A 14,512-nucleotide genomic window follows, 5' to 3' on the forward strand; every position below is an offset into this window, starting at 1 on the left:
CCGGGGCACCCTTTCAGTCCACTGTGCCAATTTGTAAGCAAACCTTCATAAGAATGATAGCCTGTGAGCACAAAACCAAATGCCTGGAAAACCTAGGAACTTACCTCACAAGCCTGACTTCGTTTGTACATGTTGGTTAACAAACCGACCATAGAAGAAAAGGACCTGGAATAGTGACTCTTGAGCTGTTGAGAACGATTGAAGAAACCTTTGTACTGAGTATGTGATTTAAAGATGGCCTGTGTGTCTGGAGAAAAAGGGGAAAGTAGTTCAGTCTTGGGGAAAAGGCAGCTATTAGAAATATTTAGAAAGGTAATCACATGATAAAAAGGTTAAGATAAAATTCTTCCTAGATTGCTAGAAGAAAGAAAAGACTAGTCTGCAGTAGTCTCAGAGAGACTGGCTTGCTGAGTAAGGCCTGGACTGAGTCCATAATTACAGAACAGCAGAGAATAGCACTGGTTGAAATTGACAGAATGTAGACATAAACTGCAAATAGGTAACAAGGGAAAGAGAACTGGATTGGAAATAGCTTTAGTTTTCAATACTGGAAGGATAATGCTGTCGTTAATAATGAAAGGAAGCTAAATATTAAAAGAAGTTTTGGTTTTTTAAAACATCAAAATTTTATTATTATCCTTCACAGTTCTGGGAGCTGACTGAGCTCAGCTGGATGGTTCTCACTCAGCATCCCTTTTGTGGCTACATTCAGACAGTGGCTGGGGCTGGGGTCGTGTACAGTCTCACTCATTCATATCTCCATTTCCTGGGCTGGGAAGACTTAAGAGCCAGGAGCTGGAGCAGCTGGACTCCTGTCTTTAAGAGAAGTTTTGATGAGAGTAAATGAGTTAAGTTCATAATGTTTAGTTTTAAGTACCAGGAGAAGCATTAAAAAGGAGATGTCTTGCTGACAGGAAAACAAACGAAGAAAGAAATCACTTCTCCTGAGGCTAGAGCTATAAATATAGGTTACACCTACTTACAAATAAATGATAATTAAAGAGGCCAGCAGGCCAGCCCATGAATATTTATTTGACCTCTAGCACTGATATAGCTGGTGTTTATTTCATCTTACATGGAGGAAATAGTAGAGTAGAATGTGACACAGTTCACAGCAGTGCGGTGTAGTGGTTAAACACACAAACCTCAGTCAATTTATGGCCAAATCTTGACTCTGCCGTTTGCCGACTGTGTGACCTTGATCCAGTCACTCAGACGCTCCAAGCTTTCATTCTCTTATCTACAGAGTGGAAATAGTAGAACCTCCATCACAAGATATGTAAGACTTAAATCTAATAAAGGACATAAAATAGTGACACAATGACTGGCACATAAATACTCACTGAAGAGTGACTGCTATTACCATTTCTACTATTTCCAATAGTATTAGCCTCGTCTCCAGGTTTTATAGGAATAAAAGGAAAGAAAATAGACCTGACTTATGGCAAAATATTTTCATTCCTTCCCAACCTCCTCTTAGACTTTTCTTGTACTACTCTAAGTCCTCTATTTTAGTGTCCTTATCATGGCATCAGGGGAATTAGGCCTGCCCTATCTCCTGGTGTATTTTTCATACTCTAGTATTATTATTTGACCTTTCCCCTAAGTGACTTCTACTCAGAACATTATATTCACTCAGTGTAGCTGAAAAAAGCAATCAGATTAAATAAATCTGAATATATGAATAATTGATCGTGCCATTGTCCCTTCTAGGGATATTTGTGATTTTCTGAAAGACCTTTTAAGCCAGCGAGTCTCTAATGTTTGTTATTGCACTTAACACTGGGGCTCGGGAGATTATGAAAGTGTGTTGTTTCATGTTAAGATCAGTTTGGAACATGCTGGCTTAAACTGAGAAACAAGTGTTTTGATTGTAGGACTTCCTACAGCCTAATATCCTGTGTAAATCTCAGAGAAAAGGGATATATACTGTGTAGCATTTCCCAAGCATAACTGACAAATTCTTTTTAGTGGCCAGAGGAACAATGTTCTATGAAACTCTGGCAGATATTATGAAAGGCAGCGTTTTAGGATGGGAAGTCTAGCAGGTAAGTGCCAGGTTCTAGGTGAATTTTGGCCCCCACTTTCCAGGCATTTTTTTCCAAAGCAAGTCATACTTATGATGCCTTCATTCCTATTGTACTTTGGAACTATAGAGTCACTTAGAAAACGCCGGGGTTTTTTTTTACATAATTAACATGGTTTGTTGGGAACCATTTGTACACTTCAGCCATTTATAAATTGGAGTTACATGTATTTTAATGGCTTTTCTACCTAAATAGTAATAACATTCTTAAAATATGAAGCTATATTTTAATCTGTTGAAAATAGGTCATTTTCCAACTAAAGCAATACAGTATTTTAAAAGAATAAGTCAGAATAATAACCTTGTGGTGTCATCCCCTATTTTATTATCTCTTTATTTCTTTAAAACAAGTCCTGATTGTATCTGAAAATGCTTTTCAAGAATGACAATGACTTAACTTTTATGAATACTTAGTAAAACTTCCATATAACAGTATAATTTTGCCTGTACTTGACTATAAAATTTTTTAAAACTAGGATTGTTTGTTTACATTACTGCCATATATTTCATTTTATTGGCATTAAAGAAGACATCCCTGTTTGCTAGAAACCACTAGTCAAAAACATCATAGTAACATAATATGTATTACTTGGACATCAAAGTTTAATGTCTTAAATTACATAATAAAGCTATTTTTGTATTTTGATTTTCACATCCATTAATTTCTAACGAAACATAAAACATGCTTCTCAGAGCCCTTATACAATGAGAATCTTGTTACCTTTTGGGTCCTCACAGTATCAACACTGTACCACTTACTTGCATGTAACTAACATGAAGGGGCGCAAAGAATTGTTGTTTTGTGACCACCAGCCGTGCATGGACCATAAAAATGCATTTTAAGAAATTCATGTTGTATAAGGGAGCCTTCTTTGCAATTTAACTTGGTTCTTTTACTATATTTTCTTCTCTTTTTATTCCTTTAATTTCTACTGTTTTAAAAACTGCACCCAAGATGCCTTTGCAGCTTCTCCCGGGGAGGCCCCTGCAACATCCGAAGGGGCCGCCGCACCAGCTACCCCAACCCCTGTAGCAGCAGCACTTGATGCATGTTCAGGAAATGGTGGGTTTAAAAGTCATGAGCCCGTCTGTTGTTTTTCTGTCCTAATGTGAAACTCCCGTAGCTAGATGTGGCCATATGTTTTTCTAATTTTAATTTCTTCTGAGTAGAAAGTATCATTCATCATAACTGAATAAATAATGCTGGCACTTAAAACATTAAGACAATGAAGTGCATACTTATCAAAATTGACAATTTCTCAAGATTGACAATTTTTGTCAGCACAAGTATGCTCTCTTAATGTTTTTTATTCTCTAATGCTGTATTATACTCTTTCGTAACACTGAGTTCAAATATATAAGCATGTTTTAATGAATTTCAAAGCTACCAAATTGACCAGATTAAGTAAGGATTTGAAGAATAACAATCTCTGATGGTAGACTACAGTCTAATCTTATAGTACTTTGAAATATTTCAGTTTCTCAACTTGAGGCACCTGCTGAGTTTTCTTTTTTCTTAGAAAAACATCCTAATCCCTGATGCCCTGCTAATAGGACAGTAGTTCAATCCAAGCAGCCTAATGCCTAACTAGTGTGTAAATAAATATCTGTGTCAGGTGTCTCTTACCCATAGTTATGATGCTTCTCTCTTGTCTCTCTCCTTACCGATGCTGTATGTGTCTCCACTTTCCTTTCCAAAAGACCCCTTTGCCCCGTCTGAAGGTAGTGCAGAGGCTGCACCTGAGCTGGACCTCTTTGCAATGAAGCCACCTGAAACCAGTGTTCCTGTAGTTACCCCTACAGCTAGCACAGCCCCTCCGGTTCCCGCCACTGCTCCTTCTCCTGCTCCCGCCGTTGCAGCTGCCGCTGCTGCCACTACCGCTGCTACCACCGCCACCACCACCGCTACCACCTCCGCCGCCGCCGCCACCACCACCGCTCCTCCTGCTCTAGATATCTTTGGTGGTAATTTTTTGTCGTTGTTGTTGTTGAACTCTTTCCATCTGGTGGATTGAATTCTGGTACTTGAGATATACTGCATCCACAACTGTTACTGCATGAATACTGTGTAATTAAATGGTTCTCTAGAAACCATTTGCTGCTTATTTCAGAATTCTCCAGAGTACTAATTCAGAATTGGAAAGTGATCCTGTTTCATTCTGGTTTGTCAAGCTGAGTAAAGGCATGTGTGTTCTTGGTCTTAGATTTGTTTGAGTCTGCTCCTGAAGTCGCTGCAGCGCCTAAGCCGGATGCTGCTCCTAGCATAGACCTGTTTGGTACAGGTAAAACCAAAGCAACCCTTACGTTAGTTTTCCTAGATGTTTTCGTAATTAAGCTCTTTGTACTCACCTGTGATAATGCATTTGCTAGATGTTTGACTTTGATTTCAGCTCTCTACTTACTTCTGCTTGGTTTTGGTTTGTTTCACTTTTGGAAGATGCTTTCTCTTCTCCACCACAAGGGGCCTCTCCTGTGCCTGAGAGTTCTCTCACTGCTGACCTCTTATCCGGTGAGTCCTTTTGCCAAAGTCAAGCCTTCAGAGATACTTTGTGGGGGTTACGTGTGGAGAGGCTGATACAAAAACATGTGGGTTTGTCTTGAGTTCTTTTAAACTGAAGATTCACTTTTAAAAATCTTATTCTTTGGCCCATCACCAACTGACGGGGGTTAATATTTCAAATCTAACATGATGAAAACAAAACTTTTTTTTCTACACTAAAACCTCTGACCTCAAGAAGTCATATTTTATTTTCTTCTGCAAAGTGTATACTTTCAAATCCATTTGCTTTTCCTTAACTGTTAAGATTGTCTGCAATCTTACTGCCTCTTGTTAAACATGAAATCTCAAGAAGCCATTTGTCAAGGCTCCTGGTTTCATTTTCCTTTGGGTGACGTGCAATTTTCCTGTTGTGTGCTTCACTGCAGTGGATACATTTGCAGCTCCATCTCCTGCAACCACTGCCTCTCCAGCAAAGGCGGATTCTTCAGGTGTGATAGACCTTTTTGGGGGTGCGTATCTCTCCTTCAACACTTACAGAATCTTTTTTTCTTCATAATAGTTTTTAGATCTTCTATTTCATTATATATTTTTTGACCATGTGAAGTTACTTTCATCTCTTAAATGTAAACCTAAATTTTTAAGATCTTTTCCATTTTTTTGCCATCATCATCTTCATCCTCACCAGTTCATCATAATTTTCAGTGCATGGCCTAACAACACCGGATCATTGTGTTTTTAACTTTTCGTTCTTTCTAATGTAGAATCAGCTCATTGGAATTTGCTTCTACTGTTCTTCCTTGGTGATCCTGATCTGTTGGTTAAACCGATGTTTCTAAGTTCTTAAAAGCGATATAAAAATTAACTAGATAGTTCAGAATTGAAAACAAATAAGCCAGTCGAAACTGAAAGCATAAGCTCTAGATGTCATGCATTATTCCTTAGGGTTTATTTATGATGAAGTTAATGTTTTAAAATCCTTCCAGAGAATTGGAAGATGTTTCACTGATTTAAATGTATTCTCCTCTTCCTTTATATGTTATTCGAAGATAGGGAGATATACTGAATTAACTCTTAAACTCCTTTGGATGATACATTTAAAGTCTTCTGTTAACAATAAATTTGTAGGAGAAAGTACAGGATTGAAGTGCTTTCTTCATGAATATCCATAAATGCGTATGCTGTGGGCTACAATACCAGCCTTAGCAAGTTAAAAACACATTACATACATTTAGGCATCATGGTATGTGCCATGATGGGTAGGGTACATGCAGGGTGCAAAGATGTAACAGTCTCTGACTTTCAGAGGCTCAAAAATTGTGGCAAATAAACAATGAACCTTGATATATATGTACAAGAGGGTTGTTGCTATTGCTTGAATTAAATTTGTTTTAAAAAAAATGTTTAAGTTTAATAGAGTTCTAAATGGGAAAATTCTGTTTTATAACCTTTGGGCAAATTTTTTACACCTTGATCGTATATTGATAGATGACAGGATTTAGTCCAAGTTGTATTCTTAAAAAAAAAAAAATTTTTTTTTACGAAAGTGTTAATTCTTAAATATTACAGAACTCTTTTTTTTTTTTTTTGAGAGAATAAACTGGTCAGAACATAATTCAATTCACTCCATCATTTCACATCCACAGGAGACAACCTCACCATACAAAGCTCCATATCTATGCAATGCTCAGCAAAACACTTAAATTACTTATTGTACTTACTGTTTACACTCTTTTACTTTTTTGCTGCATAATGGATAATGGGTAGATGCATTTGGAAGTAGTGCTTCTGAGCCCCAACCTGCACCTCAGGCTGCTTCTAGTTCATCAGCATCGGCAGACCTACTAGCGGGTAATTAATTAAATTAAAATAAAGTGATATTTTGTTGAAGTTAAGTTTGGATATACTTTTATAAGTAACATATAAGTTTTAAGGTGCATGTTTTCTATCCCTTTTGAGACACAAAATTGGAAAATGAGACATTATATAATAGAAGGTTGATTATTTCCCAGGATTTTTTGAAATTAGTCTTAAAATCCCATTTGTATATAAGCTACCCCTGTGGTTCCACGGATACCCTAATCTGCCTTACATTCAGTTAGCACATTTCTTTTTGTTTACTAAAAAAGGGGATATGTTTGTGTTAGCAATTTTTATCTTGTGTTGCCTATACGCATCTTTTTTTTTCTTTTTCAGAAATTTGTGGGAAAGGTACTATGGTATTTGACAGTTGTTTCTATAAGATGTGAATCACACTAGGAGAAACTCTTATAAAGATTTCTGCCATTGGATTGAAGCTGCTGCCACATATGCCACCTTTTAACAAGCTGCTCATTTTTCTATTTGAAAACCCCTACAGTGATCCCAGTTCAACAGGACTATGTTGGGGGAATAGATTGGTACAAGATGCCTAGAATTGTTGCTTATTGCCAGGATGGGATAGATAGATTAAAAGGAAACATTCAAAGATGCAAAGACATTAAAAGCTAACCGTCGGTCTTCCTTGGGGGCAAAGCAAAGTGGGCTTAATGATAACCAGACCTAGAAATTATTTTTACAGGCAAAGCACTTGCCAGTTGCAAGACTGCAATAGTGAGTTTCAGGTTCAGATTACTAGTCAAACTCACAAGACATTGCTGGTTTAACTCACTCTGACTTAGAAGGATACATAACACGAAACACAGCAGCAGCGTCACAGAGGCCTCACATACTCATATGCAGCTTCCACTATCCCTCCTTAGTCACCACAAAGTATGCATTTGGTTATAAAGTTGGCAAGGGGCTGGTGAGAATTTGGGTCCCATCAGCACAGAGAAGCCACCATTTACAGTCTTTCAGGTTAAATTCCCTGTTAGCCATGTAACCTTTGATAGGGTATTATTGACTGGCTCTCATACTTTAGAGAAGTGAACAATCCTGACACCAGGTATAGCAGGCCAAGGAACATTCATTCTTGTATTAGTAATGAGTAATGGGCCCATTAGTAATTATTAAAGGGCCTTCATCAGCCTTCAGAGTTGTAGGCTGTTTGACATGGGTTCAGATCTTTCCTCAAGAGGCTAGAGGAGGTAATCACAGCCCCACCATTGAACTTTCTTTCCATCAATAATTCACACTGGTTATTTAACAATCTTTCCCAGGGGCAGTAGCATTCTTTGTGTCTTTCTCATCCTCTCCTATAAACATGACACTCCTATTTCCCGAATCCATTTCATGCCAGTGACTGCCAGCTGTTATTTTCCTGAATCAATGATGAAGATCTGGGGTTCTTCTGCGGACTTTGGAAATTGCAAATATGGCAAGAGGCAGTGCACTCAGCACAAGCCACAACTGGTTGCTTGGCGAAAACAGTACTAGCTTATCTGGCTTTTCTCCTGGCCTACATATTCTTCATAGCAACTTCAAATTGGTCACAAAAACTTTTAAGCACTTACTAAACCAATAACCTTAATTAAGATTTTCAAGTATAGCGAATCAATTTTAGGAAGTTGCAGAAATAGCATAGTTTTAAATGGCTATTTGGCAAAATGACCTTGTCAATTTTAAAATGAGATTACTGATTATAAACTTTTGCTCTGAAGTTATAATTAAGCTTAAAATGGTATATGAAATCAAATGTTCTGGCTTTTTGCAGAATTCTGAGGTCTTTCTTTCTCTCTGGGTATTCTCTCCAAGTCATTGAGGTTACTGGTAGGATACAGATATTATTTATATCTCAACTAGAATCTAACTGGAAACTTGAGAGTTAAGTTTATAACAAATAAAGAGACATATTTTTTTCACACAGAGAAGAGTAAAGCTGTTAAACTCCTCTCAATATACATCAGCTGAAAATATAGATGTTTGAAAGATATGGACAAATTCCTGGATGACGGATGTAAAAATGGATTATTTAAGGAGATTAGGTGTGTTAAAGAATATGCCTAATTTCCGAGGTTGACATCAAGCAAGAAAATCATTTTCTTCCATAACAGACACAATTCTGAGGTGACTGTGCCATAAATCTGTGCTAATATAGGATTGTGTCACATCTTATTTTTAATTCCAAAGATAGGGAAGAATATAGGCCAGCCTTATGAGGCCCTTTGTAGCTTTGCATCCTCTGTAACCACATAACACAAGTGACTGTAGCAGAGCCACAGAAGTCCTTGAACTGATTTAAATTATAAAAATGTTCAGTATTGAATTAATAACCATTTCACTCAATGGGAAAGTCTACAGAAAGTCTGTGGGGATGGGAAACAGTCTGAAAAGTATCAGATGAAAGGTTCTCGGGTTATTATTCCTAGAAATATTGACTATCTCAGGTTGATTTTAATAAATGGAATATGTTGACAACTGATCGTATCACTGAGAATAATTGAAATGATACCATCTTTAACATAATGAAGCAAATGTGAGTGTGAGGAGAGTATGTGTGGGAGTGTGTTTATCTACCAATTGTTTTAAAATTTCACTCTCTTGACCCAAGTGATATGATATGTTATGTAGACTGTGTCAGTTTTGATATGTCTATATTAATAAAACGTCATTAAGTGTGTAGGCTGTTTCCTTTTAGAAAGATATATTTGTAAGACTAATTATCTATGATAAAAGGCAGTGAGCCTGTAGATGGTTGAGCACCTGAAGATAGTTGGCAATTCAGTTATAATGTAGGACAGTTCAAATATGCCTGCAGGACATCCAGAAGCCTACTGATGATTACCTTACTTTCAATTCTATAGAAGACCTTTCTTAGTGTAATTAAGAACCACATAGAAAGATTGATTGAGGTTTAGATTTTCTTATTACTTACCTCTATTCCAGAGCTCTAAAACTTTTTACTTAACAGGAGAAGTTCCCCACAACTCCTTATTAATGTCTATAATTTTCCTATGTAGCTCTTCATTTTAGAGTATAGCAATAGATTTTTTAAGATAATTAGTTGGTTATTTTATATCATTTAATATCTTTTAAATTAGTCTAGGTTTGTGAGGGCATCTATTTCATAAGAACTGAGAGTAATAGAAATAGTCATCTTTCAAGTCTCTTCTAGCCATGGAAAGACGGGATTGAATCAGATGATCCTAAGACCCTTCCCAACACTAATATGCTGTGATTCTAGAATATATTGTCTCTTCTTGGCCAAATTTTAAGAAAGTGAGGGTCAAGTACAGTTGTCTGCACATCCACCTATAACAGAGAGGACCACACTGAGGAACAATCGCCTAAATTAACCATAGCCATATTCTGACTTGAGGTGTGGGTTATTTAAAAAAAGTCAGTGTGAACACAGCCACCAATTTTCCTAAAACCAAAATGGTCACAATCACAAAAATAATTACTTTTAGCTCATCTTCACTTCATACTGATATTAAGGATCTTAAGGATTTGGAAAATGTCTTTTCTTCAGTTAGGAAAATTACATGATGCTTATATCACTCAAATACCAAAATCACTTAAGTGGCCACTGTGAACTTTAAAGACCCTCTTCTAATAGGTAACAATTTTCCAAGCTACAGTTTTTCCATACATACTACAAAGAAAGCCTAAACCCACATCAATATCAATTTCCAGGAGCAACATGACTTGAACATTACTGCCTGCTTTAGGAAATAGTAACTGGAGAATTTCAATAGAGGCCATTTTCAAAATTATAAATTGGTTTTATGGCTGTAAACTTAAGGATTATTTTTTTAAGCATTTTTTATTTATTTTTTGCAAGCAGTTGCCAAAGCAGAGAAATGTAACTAGATTAGAAAGAAATATATATACCCAAACAGTATAAAAAAAGATTTCTAGTAGTGATAAATTCTTTGATAATAGAACCTGATCTAATGCCTTATTAAGAAATCGCTTCCTTCGCAGATTGCACATTTTTGTACAGAAACAATGCAGATGAGCTCTGCTTCTGTTTCTGACTGTTGATTGAGAGAAATGATTTGCTTCCAGCCTTCCAAAGATAAATATTTAATTTGAGATTCGGTTACTTTACAATAGTCGGATTTCTCCTCACCCTTTATATTCAGAAGTTTCCTTCATTCAATAAACATGAATACAATGTTCTAGTCATTGTGCTGAATATTAGTGGAAGAGGTGAGAAAAGAAGACATAGTTCCTGACACCAAAAAGGCATCCCTGGGGTGGGAGTTTGGGGGCGAGAAAAAACAAGTATGATGGCAGTACGGTGGAGATATGTGCCAGGTGCTAAGGACACAGAGGCAGAGCACATAACTCACTTGTACTTGGTGTGGGCGGGGTGGGGGTAGTTGTGGCTGATAGTAGTGGGTGACAATACAAGACAAGAAGCCCTTGCAGAGCAGGCACCTGACTCACTATAATGGTGCATTAGGCAGCAACCTAGTTTGCAGGGATGAGGTGGGAGTCAGAGACAAAGGAGCTTGATCATTATACAAAAGAATCTGCATTCTGTGAATCTGAAAGTTGTGGGGAGCCAGTGAAGGATTTTAAAGAAGGTACTTCGTCAACATTTTCCACTCAGAAAAATCACTCTGGCTCTGTTGCAGAGACTAGATTGAAGAAAGTCCAAACTAGAAGCCCCCCTGGGTGACTTTATGAATTCTCAGAACAGTATTGGGAAAGCCTAAACTTGGTGGTAGTAGCAATAGGGCTAAAGCATATATGAAAGATATAAAAGAGGATTTGATGGGAGAGTGCATGCATATTTTTCTATTTGTATTTTTATTATTATACTGATTCAATGTGTATAACTAAGCATTGTCTAACTACCTGGTATTGTGATTTGAAGAAACAAAATTTAAATATAATGAAAATAATTATTTGACTTTAACCCCATGGAGACCTTCTTAGCTTTATGTACTCCATTGTAGTGATAGATTTGGTGGCCACAGGTTTTCTTAACGAGGGTATATATCGTGTGCTGTCTTGTCTCTAATTAACTTAAATTTTTCATTAGTATATAACAAATATCAAGATATTTGAAAAACTTTTTAAAAAACTAACTTCCCAGGTGTCACTGACTTATTTCTATACATTCAGTTCCTTTTCAGTCTTTTATAACTTTTTCTGGCTCCATTTTTATGGCCTTTACCCATGTTTAATTGTTTCTGCTTACATTTTTCTGACACTTTTTTCCTAGGATTTGGGGGTTCTTTCATGGCCCCTTCTCCATCACCAGTGACTCCAGCTCAGAATAACCTGCTACAGCCCAATTTTGAGGCAGCTTTTGGAACAACGCCTTCAACTTCTAGTGGCAGCTCCTTTGATCCGTCAGGTGAGGCAGTGATTTTTAACATTCTTTTTATTCTGATTATAAAATACACCATCTAAGGTTAGTATGATATTAGGAAATGTATATGCAATATTGAATGATGATGGCCTGGTTTTAAAACTGTTCAGTAAATCTCTCATTTAGTAACTTAAGTAAATATTTTCAGTACATTTTGGTAGCTTTAAGGATAACCTGTAATCACTTTCTGTGTTTCTGTTTTTAATTTTTAGCAGAAATCTAACTTAACAAACATGCACACCATCTGTTTGCATGAGCTTACATGCACATGGTTTAGATATGATTAAGGAAAAACAAGTACTTTGTACTGAATCTTTGTACAGTATCTGAATGTGTGGACACTCCCCCCTGCTGTTGCTTACACCCTCTGAAGCTTGCATGGCCCTTGATTTTATGAAGTTGAGACACAAATAGTATTCTTTGCCTGCCTTTTAACCTTTCATCCTGCTGTCATTTTGTTTGTATTCTCTTCCATTCTACTCTTCCCATGCTGGGTCCTCACTACAAATTTTCAATTGGTGAGTTTTTGGCAATTAAATGTGTTTCAGAAACACCCTAAATATATCCCTTGCCTGACACTTTGGTTGCTTCTATTGCCAGTGCCTATTTGAATGCTGTGCTTTTTTAACTTAGATTTATTGTGTAGTAGTGTTTATGGTAAATATGCATAGTTTTTTGATAAAAATTAACAACCACAAATTTTTTTGACATGGATAAGAAGATATTAGCAATAACTTATGGAAATCCTGTGAGTCTGCATTTTGAATGACCTCTCTGTATTCTAGGAACTAAACACGTAGTAATTTGTTGTGTGGTAATCAGGAACCATTAATAATGACATGAATTCTTATTACTTAAAATAGTGTTTACTTTAAATATGTCCTTAAAGTTTGAACCAAAACTGATTGCTGTAATGAGAGGAAAAAAATCAAAATTCTTACTTCCGAAATATGATCAACTACTTTTCAGATACTTATTGCTAGGAAGTGACCATTAGATCAGGTTTTATTCTGACCTTGATTTCGTAGGTAACTAGGAGATTTCAGCCTTCTTTTCTTATTTAAGAATTGTTTTAAAAGTAAGCATAGTAGGATTTGAAAATAAATCATTTTTAGGCTTTGATATATCACTACCATTTTGAATAAAAATGTGTCTTAGTGATAGTTTTTAATAAGGGTAACCATAGCTACCTCTTACTGAGTGCCTATATAATACAAACGTTATAATAAAGACATGATATATTATCTAATTTAATCTTTACAACAAAGCTATGTACTAGTGGTACTCTCCACATTTACAGATGAGCAGATCTCAGACAGTGATTTTCTCAAAGTCTCTCAACTAATGAGGCATGTAGCTGAGTTTGAGCTCAATTCTGACTCCAGAGTCTGTGCACTTTCCTGCACATTACATAGATTTTTTTCCCCTTCTTTGTTCATGTTCATTAGTATTTCCATACTTTGAGTAGACATACATAAAGACATTCTTTTTGGTGTCATAGTCATAATAAGTGTGAATTACATGCCTTTTTTTTTTTATAAGATTGTATATTCACTTGTTTTCATAGTTTTTTCAAAAGACAGTTTCCCTTTAGTTTTCCATATGATCTTTTTTTTTTTTTCAATTCTTCTGATCCTAGTCTATTTGATTTCCAGTGTTTGATGGTCTAGGTGATCTTCTGATGCCAACCATGGCACCAGCTGGACAGCCTGCACCCATCTCAATGGTACCTCCCAGTCCCGCAATGGCAGCAAGCAAAGCCCTTGGGAGTGATCTTGACTCATCTCTTGCCAGCTTAGTAGGCAGTGAGTAATACACTTTTCTTTAACTAAATCTTATGTGATTTTTCCCCTGTCTTTTTTGTATATATTGTTTCTGGATTCACTTATAGGTGAATAGATTGAGGAGTAGACAGAAATTCATAGTGCTTTACCCAGTTCAGTTCATTGGAAGATAAACAGTCACTATGCCATTGTCTCACAAGCAGTACCCATGTCATTTTTACTCTAAATTGCCAAAGGAATAGTTAGAGAGCATATACAAATATGAAACCAAGTGCATTGTGCATAACATGCACTTAATTTTTCATTTCTTTCAGAAACGAGAACATAGAGTAATTTAGATGCAGTATATTTGCCAATTGAGTATCCAAGTGAATTTCAGTTATTCACTCGACAAATATTTATTGAGTACCAGGCACTCTTCGAGGCTCTAGAGGTAAATCAGTGAACAAAACAGATATAAATTTCTATTCTTATGGTGCTCAGGAAGGACAGAAACAAACATTAAATGTTTTCAGATAAATAAATTCTATAGTATGCTAGGCCACAAATGCCATGGGGAAAAGCAGGACAGGCAACAAGGGACTAGAAGTGCTACCAAGTGTGAGCTAAGAGTAGGACTTGCTGAGGAGGTAAAATTTCAGCAAAGTTTCGAAGGTAAAGAAATGAACCATGTGAATATCTGAAGGAGAATATTTGCAGGCAAAGGAGATAGCCAGTACAAAAGCATTGGGGCAGAAGATTGCCTGGCACATTCAAGGAACATCAAGGAAACTAGTGTCTGGACCTAGGTAAGTGGAGAAGAGAGTCCTAGGAGATGAGGGCAGCTATAATAAAGATTGACCTTTTCTTTGAACTCTGAATTTGATTTTTTTATTAAGGTGAATGGGTTTAGCTTT

The 14,512-nt window shown here is 36.5% G+C and overlaps 1 protein-coding gene across 19 annotated transcripts in view; it reads left to right on the forward strand.

The window, feature by feature from the left end:
- Positions 1-14,512, forward strand: part of SNAP91 (synaptosome associated protein 91) — a 139,089-nt gene that overhangs the window by 90,744 nt on the left and 33,833 nt on the right. For 11 of the 19 annotated variants that reach the window (XM_023533421.1, XM_023533420.1, XM_023533418.1 and 8 more), the window contains 7 exons: positions 3,042-3,149; positions 3,788-4,051; positions 4,291-4,368; positions 4,524-4,595; positions 5,012-5,095; positions 11,683-11,817; positions 13,488-13,637. In XM_023533421.1, coding sequence (XP_023389189.1) covers positions 3,042-3,149; positions 3,788-4,051; positions 4,291-4,368; positions 4,524-4,595; positions 5,012-5,095; positions 11,683-11,817; positions 13,488-13,637 — 891 coding nt within the window. The remainder of the gene's footprint in view (positions 1-3,041; positions 3,150-3,787; positions 4,052-4,290; positions 4,369-4,523; positions 4,596-5,011; positions 5,096-11,682; positions 11,818-13,487; positions 13,638-14,512) is intronic. The other 8 variants (XM_023533432.1, XM_023533433.1, XM_023533436.1 and 5 more) reach the window with 5 other exon arrangements.

This window comes from Pteropus vampyrus, unplaced genomic scaffold, assembly GCF_000151845.1.
Source record: "Pteropus vampyrus isolate Shadow unplaced genomic scaffold, Pvam_2.0 Scaffold102, whole genome shotgun sequence".
Lineage (NCBI taxonomy): Eukaryota > Metazoa > Chordata > Mammalia > Chiroptera > Pteropodidae > Pteropus > Pteropus vampyrus.